The sequence below is a fragment of the Protopterus annectens genome, chromosome 4.part0 (genome assembly GCF_019279795.1).
Source record: "Protopterus annectens isolate FY-2018-M chromosome 4.part0, PAN1.0, whole genome shotgun sequence".
In the NCBI taxonomy this organism is placed as follows: Eukaryota; Metazoa; Chordata; order Ceratodontiformes; family Protopteridae; genus Protopterus; species Protopterus annectens.
In genome coordinates this window covers 1,603,983,634-1,604,003,972 of record NC_056733.1, presented here as the reverse complement: position 1 = coordinate 1,604,003,972, position 20,339 = coordinate 1,603,983,634, and the positions used below count along the sequence as shown (strand labels likewise).

Here is a 20,339-nt window from a genome sequence, read left to right as displayed (position 1 = left end):
CCAACACGTGAAACTCTACTGCCAATCATTAGCGAACCGGAGCTCCACTGTGGCGACCCCTAACCGGTAAAAGCCGAAAGACACAAACAAACAAACTGATCATATATATTACCGTTCTATCATCTAAGCCCTCTCAGAGCTTAAATAATTCAGTCTAGAAACATTTGTTATCCTCTTTTGGTGTATAAATGTTACCAGTTTTTCACTTTTTAACTTTAGTTCTGCTTAGTGGCATTACCATTTTCTGTGCAAAGTTTCCCTCTGTTTTCTATGCAAGTTCTATCACTATGCAGCTGAGTAAACAAGTCAGATACAAATAGAAAATCTAAAAAGGTAGGCATGTGATGCAGACAGTTAAACCATTTCCAAACATCATCAGTCTGGGAAAGGTCGAGGATATACTGTCATCTGCTCTAGCATGACTTGCAGAGCAGTCAGTTCTCCCAGGAAAGAGCAGCCATCCTTTTCTTAGCAGAATCCTGAAACAATTCATTTACTCAAGTCATCAGTCTACTAGCAGCATGCAGCTGATTTCCACTGACATGGGTATGAGTCCCAAGAATACAAACTTCAGTGTGTTATATGCTATTGGTATGCTATCTATTAAGTGAAGGGTCTCCTTAAATATGCCCCAAGACTGCCTAATGCCTTCCTTTGGGGATGGTGAGGAGAGAAACAATTACTATGATGTAGGCTCATAGCTTGTTACTATGCGTACAGCCAAAGGAACCCACAGGGAAGCACAGCCAAATCAACTAATAGTATGAGGGACTAACAAATAAACTTTAAAATTGTAATTATTTCATTACTGTGATCAGCTTTTCTCATCCATATCCACTCCCCTCTCCTGAACAAGAAAGTGTATATGTGTTAGTATGTATGTATATACATACGCACATATATGCATACACAGACCTATTTTACAACTGCAATGACTCCAAGACTTTGTAGAATGACATCCCTCCAACACACAATGACAAAACACCATGGAGTGCCTTCTGACTTAGTTAATATTATCTTTCAAAGGCCTTTCAAAAACAGAAATCAAACTCCAACTCAAACAGGTATCTGTTGAAATTTAATGATATGCAATTCAAATTCAGAAATTGTAAGGAATTCTCCACTATTTATATTGCATTTATTTCTGGGTAAAGAAGCCAAACAGAGTGAATGTCTGTTTTGGAAGTAATGAAACAAAAATCAATCCATGTTTGCAAAGCATAATTTCTGAATGGTATAGAAGGACACTACCGTCTACACTTAGTCTGTGCCAGACCACCTCTTAAGCTATCCTCTGACAAAGGTGTTTAACAGGGCTTTCCAAACAGATTTTCAGATATGAATACCACCTTGAGGTTCTTTACAGTTTCTGTAAATGTCTCAAGCATTCCTGCATAATAAGCCTTTAAAGCATGCATTTCCTAAACAATCAGTCCATAAATGTGATCTTTCTTAAAGCAGAACAGAATAATAGCACAACTCTGCACAGAAGGCATGATAGAGAAGCAACAATATTCGGCACATCAGTTCTGCTGCTCTGAACCAAACAGGCAAACAACTTAAGTTCTACGTACATAACTCTGGCAAGTGACTGTACTGAAGGAACTAATTGACAGTGGGCAAAGAACACATTCAATGAACAATAGTAACATGCAAGTTGAAAAGCATATTTACTGGAACATCAAATATTTATCTGTGCAAAGCATAGAGATGAAATTGCTATTCTGTGGAAAATTACAGAAAACTGTACCACAAATTTACATTGCCTACTCCAATCTGATATGATACACGAATGGATCTGGAATAAACTCAGACTTCATAGCACTGATGAGATAAAACAACCAGGAAATAAAAAACTGTAAATTCACCACTGTCACTTCAAAACAAATCCACTGTCCAGTCTGTTAAATGTGAAGCTTATTTCAAATGCAGGATTAGACCTGCTTCTGTAACAAGTAATGTCAAGTGTTAGGCCCACATTGCCAGAGTCAGCCACTATCAGACAGACACTGTCATCCTTAAAAACCTTAAGATACACAGCATCACATCAAGAGCTATTTCATGGTGACACCACAGATGACATTTCCATTAAACTGTACCGCTTAACTTCACTTCAAATGTAATTTTTCCTTGCCTTCCAAAATAAAATAAATTCTGAAACTTCACCTTTACCTTCCATCTGATTAAGCTCTGTTTGATCAGTATGCTTAACAATTTCTATAGTTTTTCTCAACTCTGCAACAGTTGCTTCTTAATACGTCCAATAACTTTTTGATGCTCCTGTAGATTTTACATTTCATCTCCTCTAGTCAATGCCAAGTGTTTAAGACACCTATCAAACAAGTTTGTTAAATTCTACAATTCCAGATTTATCATTTCTAAACTGCAGGTTTTTTGACATTCAGTCTCAATACTTTAGGGAGTCTCAGTGCAGGGGAGAGAAAATCTCTGAATGTTGAGGACAGAAAGGCTCTTTCTCAATGCAGGGGGAAGAAAGGCTCTATCAGTGCAGGGGATAGAAAGGCTCTGTCTCACAGAGCTGGGACAGAAAGGGTCTCATTCAGTGCAGGGGACACATAGGCTGTCTCAGAGCACTGGCCAGTAAGGCCATCTCTCTCAGTGCAGGAGAAATAAAGGCTTTCTCCCAGGGCTGGGGACAGAAAGGCTCTGTCACTCAGAGCATGGACAGAAAGGTTCTGTCTCAGTGTAGGTGGCATAAAGGCTGTCTCAAAGGTTATTTCTCTCAATGTAAGAGAAAGAAAGGCTTTGCCTCCGTGCAGGGGACATAAGAGGTCAGTCTCAGTGCAGGGGACAGAAAGGGTCTCTCACTGCAAGGATGGAAAGGCTTTATCAGTGCAGGGGATAGAAAGTCTATATCTCAGTGCAGGAGATGGACTCTTGCAGAAACCCCACTGTGACTCCAGACTAGCACCACATGTCTTGTAACTCAGAGTTTCTGCCACATCATCACTCCCCTACAAAATCTTTTGAGTAGTGACACTTTTGCACATCTCTGTAGTAAAAACTATGTCAAAATCCAGTACTTTTAGACCATTTTCAGGGATTTTTGATGTTCATCTATATGAAGCTGCTTGAGGAAGTAACCCTTTATCAGTACTACATGCGCAGTCTCTATCAACAATTTATTTTTATATAAGTCCCTAGGAAAAGACAGGATGTACAATGATAGCAATGAAGGGAAGAGATACACCCCTCACATTGCACACAGTATAGGTTGGGAGTCAATATACACACTTCCATATTATTACGTTCTGTACAGCTTGGGATCCATGCACACCCCCATGTTACTGATGTCAAGGAATTGCCAATGTTACACTTTCTGGATTTTGTCGAAGAGAAGGGCATGCAGTACTTGGACTCTCCCAATCTCCCTGGGAAAAGACAGTTGGACTTTGACTAACCACTCCATCCTGTCATCCTGCAGGCAGGTCACTAGTCAGTATGAGAACACCAGCAATGCATAAAGATATCCTTCTTCAGTACAAGGTATTTGGTTTATAGTGCCTTTTTAATGGTGGTGTACTCCACACCAAAGTTATATATTCCAATGCTACACATTACCATTATGTGATTAATAATGGTGAAATAGGTGTATCCTGAAAACTGTAAATATATCATGCATCCCCGGGCCTCTGCTGAAAATGGGCATGTATCCAGTTGGACTATCCCGGTCATCAAATGTAAAATAAATAAATAAAATAAATTATCTGCATTGTAATGAGAAGAAAGAAAAACATAATAGAGAAACAAGAATCCAAACACATATCTGATATAAAAACAGTGTACTTAACACTTTCAATGAACCCACAGATCTCTTGTGATTTACATAAATATATTTCTATTAAGCAATAGCATCCAAACACTGTCCTTGTAACACGGATTATTCATTCTGTTGCTAAGGGTGAACCCCTCCCTCCATACTGATAATAAACTATTGCCTTAGTGCTTATCTGCTCAGTGAGCATCATTACTCCAGCACACACATATGAAGTTTCAAATCACTTTTTAAGCTCAAGTATTTTATTGCAGTTATTTTTTTTTCTGCCCTTATAGATAGAAAGACATACTTTCAGTTTCTGATGGAGGACCAGGAGGTGATGGAACTTCATTTGTCTTCAGCAACTGCTGAAACAGGAGCCATTGCTTCATCCAGGATTCAAAAGTCTGTAGAGACAGGAAGTAGTTAATCAGGTGTTGTAATCTGAATTTATTAGTCAATGAAAACAAATAAATGTTGTAAAACTGACTGTAAATATTCCCATAAATCAAACAATTTTTTTATGATAAAACAACTAGATATATTATCATAAAAGCACTGTTATACTATCAACTGCACCCAATACACTGTTTCAGACTGTCCCTGTTCTAATGCAATTCAGATACATGAAAAGAGAAAACTGACCTCATCTCTCTAAGGATGCAGCAAGCAAAAGCAGTTATGGTTTTATCTTGCTTAAACAAAACTGCATTTTAAGTTTTTTTGTTTTTCTCAAACTTGAAGCCAGACTCCAAAAAACTTGCTCTCAGTATAAGTGACTTACTCTGATATAAGGCCTGTCTATAAACAGGCTTAAACCAGGGGCCAGATTCCAAAAGACCTGATCTCTGTGCAAGTGATCACTTATACTGAGAAAACCTCTTTCAGAATGGGGCCCTTGATCTCATAGGCACGCCTAGACTTTATTTTATTTTATTTTTTTTATGTTTTATTGTTTTATTAAGAATCTTTTTCTTCAGATAGTATAAACCTTCAGAAACAGCCTGGTTTGCATCTATTTATTTGTTTATTTTACTGTTTGCTCACTGGGTAAGTGGGCTGGACTACTGACATTTTTAGCCGTGACCCGAGCTTAAACAGCTGAAAATACATCACAATCTTTCAATCAGCAGCATTCTATATGAGTTATATATAAATACATAACAAAATTCAGAACACAGTGGTAAGATTGAGTGCAGATAGGGTAAGAATAAAAAATTCAGACAGAGTGCATTGAGAAAAAAATATATATACAAAATGCAAGCTAAGATAGTCATAAAATACAGTGCAGTCATACATATAATACCTAAACTCCTAAATGCATGTGAAATATTTGTGGATAAGATGCCACATTAACAGACCGAGTAAAGTTTATTAAATATATTCTTGTCATTCGTGGTATGGAATGGTTGGTTACTTAGCTATTGTCATGGTAACAGTTTTAGGTGGATTCAGAAAAGAGATGCTCTCTAAGTGCATCTTTGAGGCTTTTAGCAGTTTCTAGATTTTTGATTTCTGTATGCAGGAGGTTCCAGGTAGCAGGTCCCAGTCTATCTCACCTAAAGCCATTTTAAATGGAATCTGTAGCAATTTTAGATAGAGGTAGTAAAGAGTTGCTTTTTAAGTGCATCTTTGAGGCTTTTACCAGTTTCTAGATTTTTTTATGTCCGTACGCAGGTGGCTCCAGGTAACAGGTCCCAGTCTAGAGAAGGCTGTCTCACCTACAGCCATTTTAAATGGAGGACATACTTGAGAGAAATTGTTCTATTGTGTACGTCTGATTACATACGGGTTGTCTTTAAAAGTAGTTTCACTCTTAAAGATCAATTGCAAATTTTTTTTTTTTTTGTTACTATCTCTTTGTGTTGACAAAGAGAGAAGAGACGAGAAAAGGACCTAGTACAGACCCTTGCAGCACACCTGTATTACGTTTACCAGCAGTAGAGGATGAGACATTGCTATGGACTTGGAAGTTTCTATTTTTAGATAGCTGTGAAACCAGCAAAAGTGCTCTCTCCATCATTATAGGATACATCACTGTCTGGCCTTTAAAAAACTTCAGTGGTTAGAGCTAAGGCATTACCTTATACTTTCCCAACTAGTCACTTCCCATGAACTGCTCCATTATTCGGACAAATGCCCATGTTTGAAAAATACTCTCCACCTTCATAACAAAAGTAGGCCACTGAAATCCACTGGCAAAATGTTATTAGCTGTTACAAAAGCAAGCAAATCACCTGGTGACTGTACGCCACTTTCCTGACCAAAATCTGGAACTCTCTTCCTCTCTCTCTAAGAAACACAGTAAATACCAATTCTTTTAAGGAACAAACTAGAGAATATCTTAAAGATACCTGTCTCTGTACCTGCATAATTTCTGGATGATCAGTGTCCTCCTATTCTTTCCAAGCACTATACCCTTAGTTATTAGTCCAATTCCTCCTGTTTGTCCCCACCTTTCACTATTTTTCCTTCTGCCTGTCCTAAAACATTCTCTCTCTCTCACCTCTTAATACTAATCCTTCACTTCTTCCTTTCCTCTCCGACTACCAAGTTCTTTTTCAAATATATTTCATAGCTCTTTAGATGCTGCTGCTATATCTAATGGTATTCTGTTTAAATGTTGTATATTTATTGATTATTTGTATACCTCTATTGTTTCCTTGTACATCTCTCTTTACTATGTTCTTTATGTAATGTTTCTTTCCAGAGCTTTTACATTTTGTATATTTGTTGATTACTTGTGTACCTCTGTTTACTATTGTCTTTATGTAATGTTGCAATTTTTCTGGAGCTTTTCTCCCCGTGTCTCTGCTGAAAAGGGGTAGCTTCTGCCTACTTGTACTATCCTGGTAAACAAATGGAATAAATAAATAAATACATCTCCAAAGTTCAGTCTTTTGTATTTATTTAGAACATACCTCTCAAATGTACAGATTTTCGCAGAATGTCCTGATTTTTGCCTAATGTGTTTGGTCCATTTTTCATAAAATTGTGGTTTTCTGGCAAATTAGTGACAAATCATTAAAGACTGGCATTAGAAATTAATGATAGACATTTGAGTTTCAGATTTCATATCCTTCAGAAAATTCATGCTAATACAAAACCTGTTATTCTATCAACTTTCTATGTTTGTAAGAGCAATATTTAAAAATTGTCCCTATTTTTGGGCCTTTGTCCCACTTTTATTTACGGCTTTGTCAAGATTTCTTGTTGTAAGAGGTTGACAGGTACGGTTGAGACGTTGAGCAGTAATAAGTCCCTCTTTCAGGTTGCAATAAATGGTATTAGTGGCCATAAGCAGGGCAGGAAAAGGTACTGAATGCCTTGTGAAAGCAATGTTGTGCATCACATAACAGGCCCTAGATGTTAATGTGCTTAAGTAGTTAGTTGCTTGTATAAATGTTTTACAAATATTTTGGTAATATGGCACAGGTACAAAATAGGTCTGTAATCCTTCAGCCCATTAGCAGGAGTATCATTAGACAGAGGAATTATAAGTGTGAGTTTGAATGAGGTGAGATAGAGGTTAAAGACATGAGTAAAGGGTTTAGCGATTTTTTTCAGGTGCAGGTCTTAGGAAGGTAGAATGAAGATTGCTGGATTTAGATCCTGAATTGTTTACCTTCTTTGCATTTCATTAACAGTGTAGTAAGAAAACATCAAAAATAATAAACATTCTGAGTAATTTGTATAATACAGACAGCAGTATCAATAACACAAAGTATAAATCCAGTAAAAAGGTATGAGCAGAAATATTCCTTCACCCCATTCCCTTAACTCATTCCCTCCATTGGACATCTGGAAGCGTGCACTGCAACTTCTAATGGGCTGAGCTTAGCTTTTTGATAGAATCAAATTATGGCATCACATTTCTAACAAATGTTCATATGTCTGGAACCACAGGGGTTACAAACTCTTTAGCACAAACTATTAGCATAGCGGTAGTATTCCTTAGGTTCTAGGTCTTAAACTGAATCTTATAAGTTACATTAAACACATTAACTGTTAAGTTTGCAATATTTTCTAAACAAGTTTAACAGATACTGCCAGCAGAATTTTGTTAATCCAGCTAAGAGCTTTCAGATGAAACTAAGAGGTTCTGACTGCACCAATTTGTTTTTGAGATATTTAGAAAAAATATAACATCTATGACAATGTTTGTGTCTTTCGGCTTTTTCCCGGTTAGGGGTCGCTACAGCGGAACTCCGGTCCGCTAATGATTGGCAGTAGAGTTTTACGTGCTGGCTTGCCGGGCCTAACGCACAACCTTCAATGAAGGAATGCCCATTCACACATGTCGCCACACAGAAGACGCTCTAACTGAGAATCGAACTGGCAACGTCTAACTGTGAGGCGACAATGCTACCGCAGCACTACCACCGCAGTTATAACATCTATGACAATATAAATAAATATGTGAGAAATAATTAATAGCTCTTTACCTGCACTAGATAGAGGACAAGTATCAGAGCAGTTTTTGTATTCCCCATCATGTAAGCTTTGAGATGGTGTCTTTAAATAACTTATATGCAGCATGATCTTGGAATTATTAATTAAGTATGACAAGGCAATATTCGATGCTTACAGGCTTCAGTGGGATGTAACTCAAGAAACAGCTGGAGGTGTCACTAGGCTTTAATGACTTAATACCCTTAAAAGAACACGAGGTTCTTCCCTTGTGTCATGTTCTGTTTGTTTTATGGCAGAGTACAATTTAGCACAGGTATTCTGAACATCAGTCATATCTTCTTGTGCATAACAGACAATATATCCCATTATGAAAAGTTCACCACATTATCTTTCTATAGCGCGCTGTGAGAGGGTTGGTTTCATCCTTATAACTTGAAAAACTATAAAACAACATTATTCCAGTCACTTATAATCTCAGGTTTATTTTAAGTCTGCTGTATCATGTTACAGAGGACCAGACTTCCAAAGGAAGCTATTGTTTATCTTGTGGACCTATGATTTCTTTAGGCTTGGAGATGGAGGGGTAAGCCTAAAGAAAAGGTATTCATTCCACAATATGTTTTATTTTTCAGTGATAATTGTGTCAGTCTTGGGCACTCACTTTTCTTTTTGTAATCACTAGAAATGATACCACTGTAACTGCAGACAATATTTCTGCTGAAGTATCTGACAGCAAAGTGACTATAGGTAATATGACCTCTACCTTGCATCTTTAGGGTCTGGAGTTCAGGCCTGAACTCGGATCCCACTCCATCATGAACTTTACATGCTCTCCCCATATCTGAATGGCTTTTCTCAGGTAATCTTGTTTCCTCCCACCACCTAGAACATGTTGGCTGACAAGCTACAAGGAATCTTCCCTATATAAGATTTTTTCTTCCTTGACTCTGCGAGTCAGGTCATACCTTAAAAAAACGGTCCACAAAGGACAAACCCAATTACCTGGTTAACAAATAAATTAATTACACACAATTTAAAAATTAAAACAGTGCTGTCTTATACAGTTCTAGAAGTATTTTCAGGAAATACATTACTGCAAAGCAGAACATATTGTAGGCTACAGTTCCAGGTTTGCTGTAAATGAACTTTGAACGTATTTCCCTGATATATTGGACTTGTCTTTTTATTTCCTATCTCCTGTGAGGAATTATGATGGGACTTAAAACTACAGCTCTTAAAAAACTAATGTGGAAATACTGGAGCTCTGATTACTTGATATTGGTAAAGCAGCACAGTTGGTATTTCATCAATTGTCCCAGTGCACTTTTTTGCCATTTAAAGTCATGCATATTCCCACAAGAGCAGTATCTCATTAATGGGGAATTTATTTATTTATTTGCATTTGTTTACCAGGAAGGTCCACTGGACCAAGGTGAGCTCATTGTCAGTGGAGACCCGGGGAGAAAAGCTCTACAAACTAAGATTAAACAATACATAATATGAAATAACATGATACAGAGTATTTGCAGTCACAATACATACAATAATATGAACAAATACACTACAAAGTGTTTACATTTGCAATACATGATATTTATACAGTAAATTAGATCACTGTGGTCAGTGCAACCAAATGGGAGGGTTGCAGTTGAGCCATTTACAGTCATTGTGCAGTACTAGTTACAGTAATAAGGGAGTTTGTAGAAACAGAATATTAATTTTATGATTATTAACACTTAGAGGTTTGCAGGCATGAGTAATTGTGAAATTTAGAAGGCAGAGCAAGTGAGTCAGTTGTGATAAGTGAGAGATGGAAAAGTTATGTAAGTGTAGAGACGGAATAAGGTATGGTGTTATAGAAGAGGGAGTCAGGTTTTGGGGAGTGTTATTTTGGTGCATGTGCATTGCCAGAGTTATCTGAGGGACTTTTTAAAGAGCATTGGATTGCTGGTGGTTCTGATTGATGGTGGGAGGGTGTTCCATAGTTCTGAGAGAGTAAAAGAGTAAAGCATCTGACCAGCTGAGAAATTTGTTTTTTCAACTTTGAGCATAGTTTGTTTTCAGATCTAGGAGGTCTGTTTGGGTGGTACACATCAGTACAGAAAAAAGATATGGGCAAATTAATGGTTTATATATTAATTTATGTGCAGTAGTTAATTGTAAATATGTGAGACAGTGCAGAAGTTCAAGCCACTTTAGCTGATGTAGTGATGAGAAATGGTGGGCTGAAAATTTTACATTTATTATGAGTTAAGCAATCTTATTGTAGCATGTATCAAATTTGGATGTCAGAGAGGACTAGATGTTGGTTGGTAAGGATAGGGGCACCATGTAATAGAGATGATAGCAGAAAGGATGAGGCTAGAAACCTTTTTGCGGTGTGGCTAAGGAAATAGTTGTTTCTGTACAGGATACCCAATTTTAATATGGTTTTTGATGTTGCTGTGGATATGGAGATCAAATGTTAGGTTTCATCTAAGATGACACCTAGAAGTTTAGTACTTGGAACAACTTCAATGATAGTGTTGTTTTGGGAATGGACAGCAAATTCATTCTTGTTAAGGGGATATTTTTTGGGAGGGTGAATATTAGGTATTTAGTTTTATTGGGATTTAGAGCGAGATGATTATTGGACATCCAAGTTTCGGTTGATGTAAAGGTATTCTGGATAAGAAATTGTTGTTCAGATATGGACTTGGCAGTGCAGATGACTGTAGAATCATCTACATATTGAATGACTGTGCCTTGAGTTAGAGTGATATGAAAGTCATTAATGAATATGCTAAACATGAGGGGGCCCAGTATGGATCCTTGGGGTACACCTGTAGTTGTGTTAAGAAAAGCTGACAAGGAATGTTGCCATTTGGTAGATTGTTGCTTATTGATGAGGTAGTTTGAGAAACAGTTTAGAGCTGAGGGTGAGATGCCCAAGTTAGAGAGTGTAGTGAGAAGAAGGGGGTGGGATATCGTATCAAAGGCCTTAGAGAGGTCAAGAAAGAGTGAGAAGGCAATGTTACCAGTATCATGGGCTCTATTTACTGTGTCCATAAAGGAAATGAGAGCTGTGGTGGTACTGTGACTTGGAGTGAAGCCATGCTAAGTAGGATAAAAGATATGGTTTTGAACCACACAATTAAGAAGCTGAATATGAACACATTTCTCTAATATTTTGGAGATGGGAGATGCATGACTATGAATCAGCTGAGCACTTTAACAGCCTAAACTAAACAGAAGAATAGGTCTTGCAGACCACCCAGAGGCACAGACTATCTCAACACATTGACAGACACACACTGATACACACAGACATAAACACATATACACACACTCACACACACACGTGCACACACATAGACACACACACACACACACACACACACACACACACACACACACACACACACACACACATGCGTGCACAGACACACACACACGCACACATGCACACACACACACACACACACACACACACACACACACACACACACACACACACACACACACACACACACACACATGCTCCTATTCATATGCCCATACACACATACACATATAGCTTGAGTTACACAACTCTCACACCCATATACATGCAACATAAGGGACCATGCCAGCAGCAGTTCCAGTCCTTGTATGGTACCTTTCCAAGATGCCTTTTTACAAGCTATTAAGACAACTGACAAAAGAGTTGATTTATGTCACAGTTTGACAAGTGCTCTCAAACCATGAAGGGGGCAGATAAGTCTGGGACTCTGGCAGCACTGAACTTCAGAATGCAAGGGGGGTATATACACTCACACACGCACACACACACACACACACACACACACACACACACACACACACACACACACACACACACACACACACACACACATGCTCCTATCCATATGCCCATACACACATTCATATATAGCTTGTTAGACAACTGTCACACCCATATACATGCAACATAAGGGACCATGCCAGCAGCTGTTCCAGTCCTTGTATGATACCTTTCCAAGATGCATTTTTACAGGCTGTTTAGACAGCTGACAAAGGAGTTGATTTATGTCATGATTTGACAAGTGCTGTCAAACCATGAAGGGGGCAGATAAGTCTGGGACTCTGGTAGCACTGAACTTCAGAATGCTATAGACACTCACACACACACACACACACACACACACACACACACACACACACACACACACACACACACACACACACACACACACACACACTAATCATTCATTCACATACAAAGACCCATGCAGACACACTATCCCTCTACACACAAAAACACAAACACAATAACCTTTCATTATGCATACACAAAACTAGGCAGACACACACATATATACACACACACACATATACACCACGTGTATATTTATGACAAAGCAGATTTCTGTAGCGGTAATACTGAAATAACACTTTGCTTAGTAATAACAGACACGCATTACTGACAATTGCTGAAAGAGTAACTGGCAAGGAGAAGTAAATTCAATGAATATAAATACAAAAGCTTAGTATCTGACAAGACCATTAAAAGTGTAACAGTGTTGACGGCTATCAATTCAGTAATTAAATAATAAGAAATTCTAATAACAATTCTGAAGATGCTTTGCAACAAGTCTTGCAAAGTTTCATTACCTAGCTTATAAGGTCTGCACCCTTGCCTGAGCTACTAATGATAAAGATTAAAGGAGATAACGACAAAAAACAGATATTTGTCAACTTCATCATAATATAATATTAGAATTAGCTTAAGCCTTTATCAATACCAGCAGTTGCCATTCCTGTCTTTGTTCTTCTGAGATACCACTTCGGCTTCTACCATAAAGTATAGGAGATAAAACGTGCCAGAAGTGAGCCATGCTGACTGACCAAACAGTGGCCACATGAAAGGGACTGATGCCAATAATTACTGGGCAAATTATTTTGGTTCTGTAGATACTCCCCATAGATAAACTAGATGAACTAAATGCCTGGATCAATACTGGTTGATGACAATGCTATAATTAACATAAATGCAGAATAATTTGTATATGCTTTGGTAAAATTCATTTTTTCTTTTCATTGATAAAGTGTGATTCTAATGTCATATTTCCTCTTCACCCCTGAGGCAAAAAAGTCAGGGCAATATCTTTGCCCATAAATGCGGACACACTTTTGGTACCCACACTTGCTATATTTTATTGAGAGGTTGATATATAGTATTCATCAACACATAAGGAACCTACTGCTATCCCTGAAGTCACTGTTATTGACAGTATGTACAGGTAACAGTTGCAATATGTAGACACAATAGACAACATTCAGTTCTGAAATTGGATATAGTCAATTTTTATAGAAAAGAATAAAGTATAATGCAGTACAATACAGTGTTGTTCCATATACAGTAGCTGCCATCTAACCAAAGTCAGGTTCTTTTCAGTAACTTACATCCTTTAAAACCTACATTTCAAAAGATACATTTCTCAGTGGAAGACTCCTACTATGAATTTAATATCTAAACCTTACCCTAGAAATTAAAAAAATGTCCTCTCATAAAAAAAAAAGACAAGAAGAAAAATATAACAGAAAAAAGAAAAAAAAGAAAAAAAAATATAACAGAAAAAAGAAAAGAAAGAAAACAGTATATTTAAGTCACTGACCATCCATTCACCAAAATCCATCTTAAACTTCAACTGGTTTAGGTTCTCCAGGAAAGTCTTCTCTAATTTAGGCGAGCTCATATCTGGGTTCCACTTCTGCAGACATCATATACAGCCAGAGGAATAAAAAAATAATTAGTTGAGCATAACTGCTAGATGATGAAAGCATATTTTCAAATTCTGTAAATGAGCTTTAAATACATTCTGTGGCATTACCTTCTGGATATTTCAGCAAAACTTTTATCTATAATAAAATTACAGGCTTGTGATGTTTTCTTTACTATAACTAAAAACAATGTTATCACAGCCATACTAATCTATCCGGCATGACAATCTTTATAATGACAAGAATAAACTTCAAAAATTGTAAACAAAATGCCTTCAGCTGCTACCTGTGTTTTGTAAAGTTTATGCAAAAAGTACCGCACAATACATCAGAAAGTCTCTTTCAATTTTTTACTGATTAAGTAAATCAGAAACATAAATAAAGGGTGTACTGTAAGTAATAAAATTCTGGAAGTGTTTTCTTTCTCCGTTGTGAATTAAGTTGAATAATATGTCACTGTATATTCTGCTTCTGCTGAGTTTTATAAATGTACACACACACACACACACACACACACACACACACACACACACACATATATATATATATATATATATATATATATATATATATATATACTGTATATATAAAACAAGACAAGGAAAAATGTCTCCCAATTTCATAAATCCTAGAACTGATGGCCTCTGTCACCTTCCCACTCATTACTTATTCATAATAGTGAATCAGGTTGTTATAAATGCATAACACATCCACCTTCTAAAATAACATGTGTGTACCTTATCCAGCAATTCCTTCTAGTTGCATCATCCAATAATGGGGGTTTAAACAGTATGTCTAGTTTTGTTGCATTATATCTATCAATTAGCATTTAGCTGTATTAGAATAAAATAACTTTCTCTCTATGCAGCTTGGACTATCAAAGCTCCTAAGGATTGAAGGGTAGAGAGTCTGCAGTCTAACTGAAGTCAGAATTTAAGACATCTACTTCTCTGCCCTTCCATGGTTATCCTTTACAGCCAAGAATTTTGATCTTCTAGGATGGCCTTGCTGAAACAACAACAGGTAGGCCCATGTTGTCTCTACAGGTTTCCCCATAAAGGATATGATGATTAAAGATCTGTAATTTATGGGATCATGTCAGTACCTATGACAAATGCCAAGTCACTCAAGTGCCTCATTTACTGTTAGTTTCTTCAATGTTTTCTGCACTATGTCCTTCATAATGCTCTCACCTGCCACCCACTTTCTCACCCACCAGCTCATTAGTCCTCTGTGGGATTTTTCTCTTTTCTGTTGCTTAAATACACAATAAAGTATTGATATATACAAACATAAGTTTTTGAGACTCTTTACCCCTGCTGCCTGTAAACCATCAAACCTTCTCTTGGTTGGTCAGCCCATCCATTCCATTACTGGATGAGAGCTGACCAAGATGGGTCATCATCTAGGCAGCCTTCAGGGGTTGTTTGAGTATTTTTTATTTTTATCTCCCCATCTCTGTCATTGTACACATCTTGTGAGGCACCAGGAAGGGAAGTGTAATGAGTTGTCTGCAAAGGCCATTTCCTCACCTGCACAAGGGTTGTGTCATTCAAGCGACCCCATCCCTGCACTGTAGTACATGTGGTGATCGCTCTACTAGGGCTGTGTCATTCAAGCAGCCCTGCCCCTGCACTGTAGTACAAGTGGTGATCACTCTACAAGGGTTGTGTCATTCAAGTAGCCCTGTCTCTGCACTGTAGTGCAAGTGGTGATCGCTCTAGTCTCCACCAGGGAAATCACATGAACCTATAGGCCTCTGAATGTGTGCATACCCTACCCTCCCTTCAGGAGAGGGGAGTGGGCCATGTCCCTTTACTCCTGTCCCCTTCCAACCTGGCTCCTCCAATGGTTGAGCCAGTAATTGACCCCCAATCACCTAGGTCACAGTAAGGACTGCATCACACAGTGCCACAGAGCCAAGCATTTTAAGATGATGTCTTGGTAAATATGCATCTCCAGTAATTCAGTACATTAGAAGTACCATAAGGTAAACTTACACAGAATGACCAAACACTACCTTTAAATGAAAGAGAATATGCAGAATTTAATCAATCCCAAGAACAGAAATATCACATATAATATAACATAACACCACAATCTGACAAATTTAAGTATATTCAGATGATGGTTCAATGTGTGTTCCATTTAATGACAGAAAAGGTAATCTCTTAGAAGATTCTTCCATTTAGGATTATATCCCACTGCAGAATATCTGCTGGAAACATACCTTTGCAACTCCCTTCTACGTGCATAAAAACTGCCCATTAGAAATGTCCCAGAGTGATATAAGACTTTAGTTAAAACATTACTTTCATTATCTGAATGTTTTACTAGATTCCATCTAAGTGTCAACCTTACATGTACGACTGACTGTACTATATAGTCATCTAGCACATAAAGTTACCACTTGTAACATACCGTCATGACGCCATGGACAATCAATATGAAAAGTGGGCTATTATTTAGATATGATTCATTGTTACATTTTGTCAAAGAGGTGCAATTGGCTCTGTATAATAAACAGAAAAGATTTTCAATTGTACTACAAAGGTTGGTAGTACCATCATGAGTCACACTGAACCAAAAGTTATTGTTGCTATTGTGACACTTTTGATAGTTAAATATACGACTTAGATAAAATTAATGAAGGGGTACTTTAACTTTTCATTTTCACTTTCCCACCTCAATCTGTCTCATTTTGCTATCGAGCCCCCTTGTTTAAAATTAAGCATGGCCTGCTTACCTTCAGGAAGAACTCAACTTTTTCTTCAGTAGTCATGTTGTTTGAGTTAGCCTGTATAGAAATGAAGGAAACAACATTAATGAACATTTAGGCAGGGTCTACATTCCCCTCACCATATTCAAAGTACACAGAAAGACAGAATTTGACAACATATAACAATCACTTATCAAAATAGCCTGCTAATTTCCTAACCTACCATACAAACTTCAGTTTATTATTTTTCTTCCTTGGTCCCGGCCATTATATGAGAATGGCTTTACAACTCTTAGATGTATACATGGACTCCCTTTACTGTTTTTGTCCCTATGACCTCTTTATAAAGTATATTCTAATTATGCACCACCCTTTCTGTGAAATATTTCCAATTGTCTCCTGATCTACTAACCTTGTAACTTCAAATTTTGCCCTCTTGTTCCCATACATCTCATTATATGAAAGATCACACCCCACTCAGAAGCTAAGTATTTGCACATGAAACTTAAAGTTTTATCATGTCTTTCATCTACTTTCTTTTTCCTCATGATTGTCTATCTATCTATGTATCTATATTCTATTTTTAACTATGCCTTCTTCTGAACCATTGTGTTACCTTTATCTGAACAGCTTCTATCCTTTCTATGGTATTAGAATGATGAGGTTCTTAAACCTGCATATATCACTCCAGAGTGGTATCTTGTCAAATATCTCTATAGTGGGACAATCACATTTTGTTTTCTTCTTAAAAATGCCTTACCGTCTAAAGGCCTGGTAGGCCTGCTTTTCCCGAAGTCATCAGTACCTGGGTCATGGCTGAAAAGAGTCAGTAGACTAGCTCACCTACTTGGTTAACAAACTGCAAATAAATAAATAAATAAAATAACTACAGTCAATTCTCAAACTCTCCTGCAAATGTATTACATGACAGTACTTCTACCAGGTCACGAACACATTAGTATTATTATCAGGATGGGATTCAAAATAACTGCAGAAATTCATGTTTTAAAAGCTTAAAATATGCTGAAACTGGCATGACAGCTTCCTTTAACACTCCTGACTAAGATTATTGCCATAATTCAGTCTTCTAGGAGTTCTGAACTACTCCATCCTAATAGGACCATGTGCTACTTAAAAACACACAAGTGACACCAGCGTATAGGAATAAATGGCATGCAGTAGGCAGTACCTATATATTGTTTTACTATCCCAGATTAACTGAACCCCCAGAACCTGCAGCTGTGGGACAATTACTTATCAACTGAGCCACAGTAGTGACTTAAGGCTTGCTGATGCAGAAAGTCTTTCTGACTCTGATTTTCAATATTTGTCTAGTTCTCTAGCTTTGCTCTGCTTTCTGTGCTAGAGTTTATATTGTCTTTTACTTAGGTTATTTGTTATTTACCCAATATATGCTATTGTGTGTAATGTACTCACACGCATTAGTTTGTTGTCCTCTTATAGTTTCTTTCTGACTTGTTGGATACCTTGGCGATAATAAAGTAGTCATCGCTAGGAAAACCTTAATCATTAACATTGTTTTTATTTTTATGCCTTAATCTATTATTTAAAAGAATTCAAAGGATCTGATTTAGTCAGCTATGTGTTTTATGTAATGTGTCTTGTCAAATGTTTTGTTGGTTACTGAGTTAGTGGGATGTATGCTTCAGCTAATTTAACATTAATAAGACAGTGGGTAAACTCCCCACTGTGGAAGTTGGGTTGACATAGCCCCTCACATATTCAGCTTTGTTTAATTTTATGTTATTATACTGCTTTAATACATTCTTATTTATTAGGAATTCTGTTTTTATGTCTTCATATTAACAATGATCAGGAAATGATTCTGGAGTTATAGCTTGGAAATTTCTTTACTGTGTTTTGGGTTCATTGTATATGTGGATGTTAAGTTGGTTTTCTAATATCATGCTTGTTTTGATTTCTATTTCAAATTACTGTTTGTTTTAGAAGAAATAATAACATTGATCTCTTTGTTAATGTTTACAAGCTTTGCTACACTGTGCCTTTTCTTTTACAAGTTCTGTGTATCTTTAGATTGTTAAACAATGCGTTCCTTTGTATTTGAAACAAATGTATCATCAATGATAGATGCAGAGTGCAAGCCACTTAGAAATGCATATAATTAATTTGTACAGCAGACTGTTTTATTTTTAAAAAGCTTTGAAGATAGTCATTTAAGATGCTGGAACTTTGGTGTAAGTCAGTTGTAACTCATCTGATAATCAACTGATAAGAGTTTTAGAGGGTAACTTTGTACTTAAAGATGGCCACTAATTTTTGAATACATTGTAGAATAATTTCCTGTACTGCTGTATCAGGTGGATGAAGGTTAGCTTGACACTTTACTGAGTCTTTTGTTTACTGCTGTGTTGGTGATCTAAGTTTAAATAAAGGCAGTTTTGCATTTTTCATTATTTTGAGTTTCAGATAAAATGTATTTTTCATTGTTTTATGTATTCAACTAATTTTTATATGTAATGAATTTTGATGATTTGTGTTTTCACTATAATGATTATTTATATATATATATATATATATAGGTTCATAGGTTCATAGGTTCATAGGTTCATACTAGGCTATCTGCCCAAGGGCATTTATAAGCCTAGCCCATAGTTATGTGGCTTTCGCCACCCCTTTAGTTTGAATAAAAACTATGCCTATCATTTTTCTGTGCCTCTGTCAAGCAGTGACACTGAAGTAATCCCTGGGGTATGTCTGCGATCTCCCATCCATTGGTCAAGATTCCTCTTGAACAAGGCCAGCGAGGTGCTCTGCCTCACATATACCGGGATTTTGTTCCACAGCATAGGGAGTCTCTGGGTGATGAATCTGTCCCTCCAGCACGTTCTATTTATAACCGTGTCAAGGTTTAAGTCTCCGCCTTGTGGTTCTGAGGGATCTAGATTTTTGAGGTGAAGCATATTCATCAAATCTGGGTTTGACATGGCCTTATATGTCAGGCACAGGTCACCTCTGAGCAAGCGGTATGAGACTGAATAAAGCTGGAGTTCTTTCAGTCGGGCAGTATAAGACATATTTTTGAGACCCTTTATCCTTTTGGTGAGGAACTTTTGGGGCCCTTCAAGCTGCATCAGGTGTCTGGTCAGATACATTCAACGGGCATTGTACTCAATCATAGGTCTAATGAGTGATGAGTACAGGGGACGATGACCTCCCTTGATCTAGATGTGAATCCCTTCATGATCAGGTGGGCGATATAGAAGGTTTTCCTAACTACTTTAGCAACATGAGTGTCAAGCGAAAGACTACTGTCAACTTGGGTCCCCAGATCCCTGATGACTTTTTCTGTGCTCAGTGGATTGTCACCTATATGGTAGCTAGGGGTAACCTTGTTTTTCCCGAAGGGTATGACTATGCATTTTTGGCGTTTAACTTCAGGCCATGGCTCTGGCACCAGTTATCCGTTTCTGTGAGGCCCTTCTGGAGGATATCTGTGTCAGATGTGTTTCGACTATGGCGCCCAGTTTGCAGTCATCTGCAAACTTTGTCAGCCATAACCCTCCTGTGTTTGCTTGTACTTCAGAAAAGTAGATGCCGAACAAGAGTGGACCCAGGACTGAGCCCTGTGGGACACCACTTGTGACAGGCTTTGAGTCTGACATGGCTCCAGCAACTCTGACCCTGTGGGTTCTGGCAACAGCCATT

At 37.5% G+C, this 20,339-nt stretch overlaps 1 protein-coding gene across 2 annotated transcripts in view; it reads right to left on the bottom strand.

Annotated features, from left to right (window-relative positions):
• The window catches only part of CD74 (CD74 molecule), a 128,597-nt gene that overhangs the window by 49,097 nt on the left and 59,161 nt on the right, over window positions 1-20,339 (bottom strand). For both annotated transcript variants that reach the window (XM_044069374.1, XM_044069373.1), the window contains exons 4-6: window positions 16,680-16,730; window positions 13,828-13,923; window positions 4,089-4,185 (exon numbers count right to left, since the gene is read on the bottom strand). In XM_044069374.1, coding sequence (XP_043925309.1) covers window positions 4,089-4,185; window positions 13,828-13,923; window positions 16,680-16,730 — 244 coding nt within the window. The remainder of the gene's footprint in view (window positions 1-4,088; window positions 4,186-13,827; window positions 13,924-16,679; window positions 16,731-20,339) is intronic.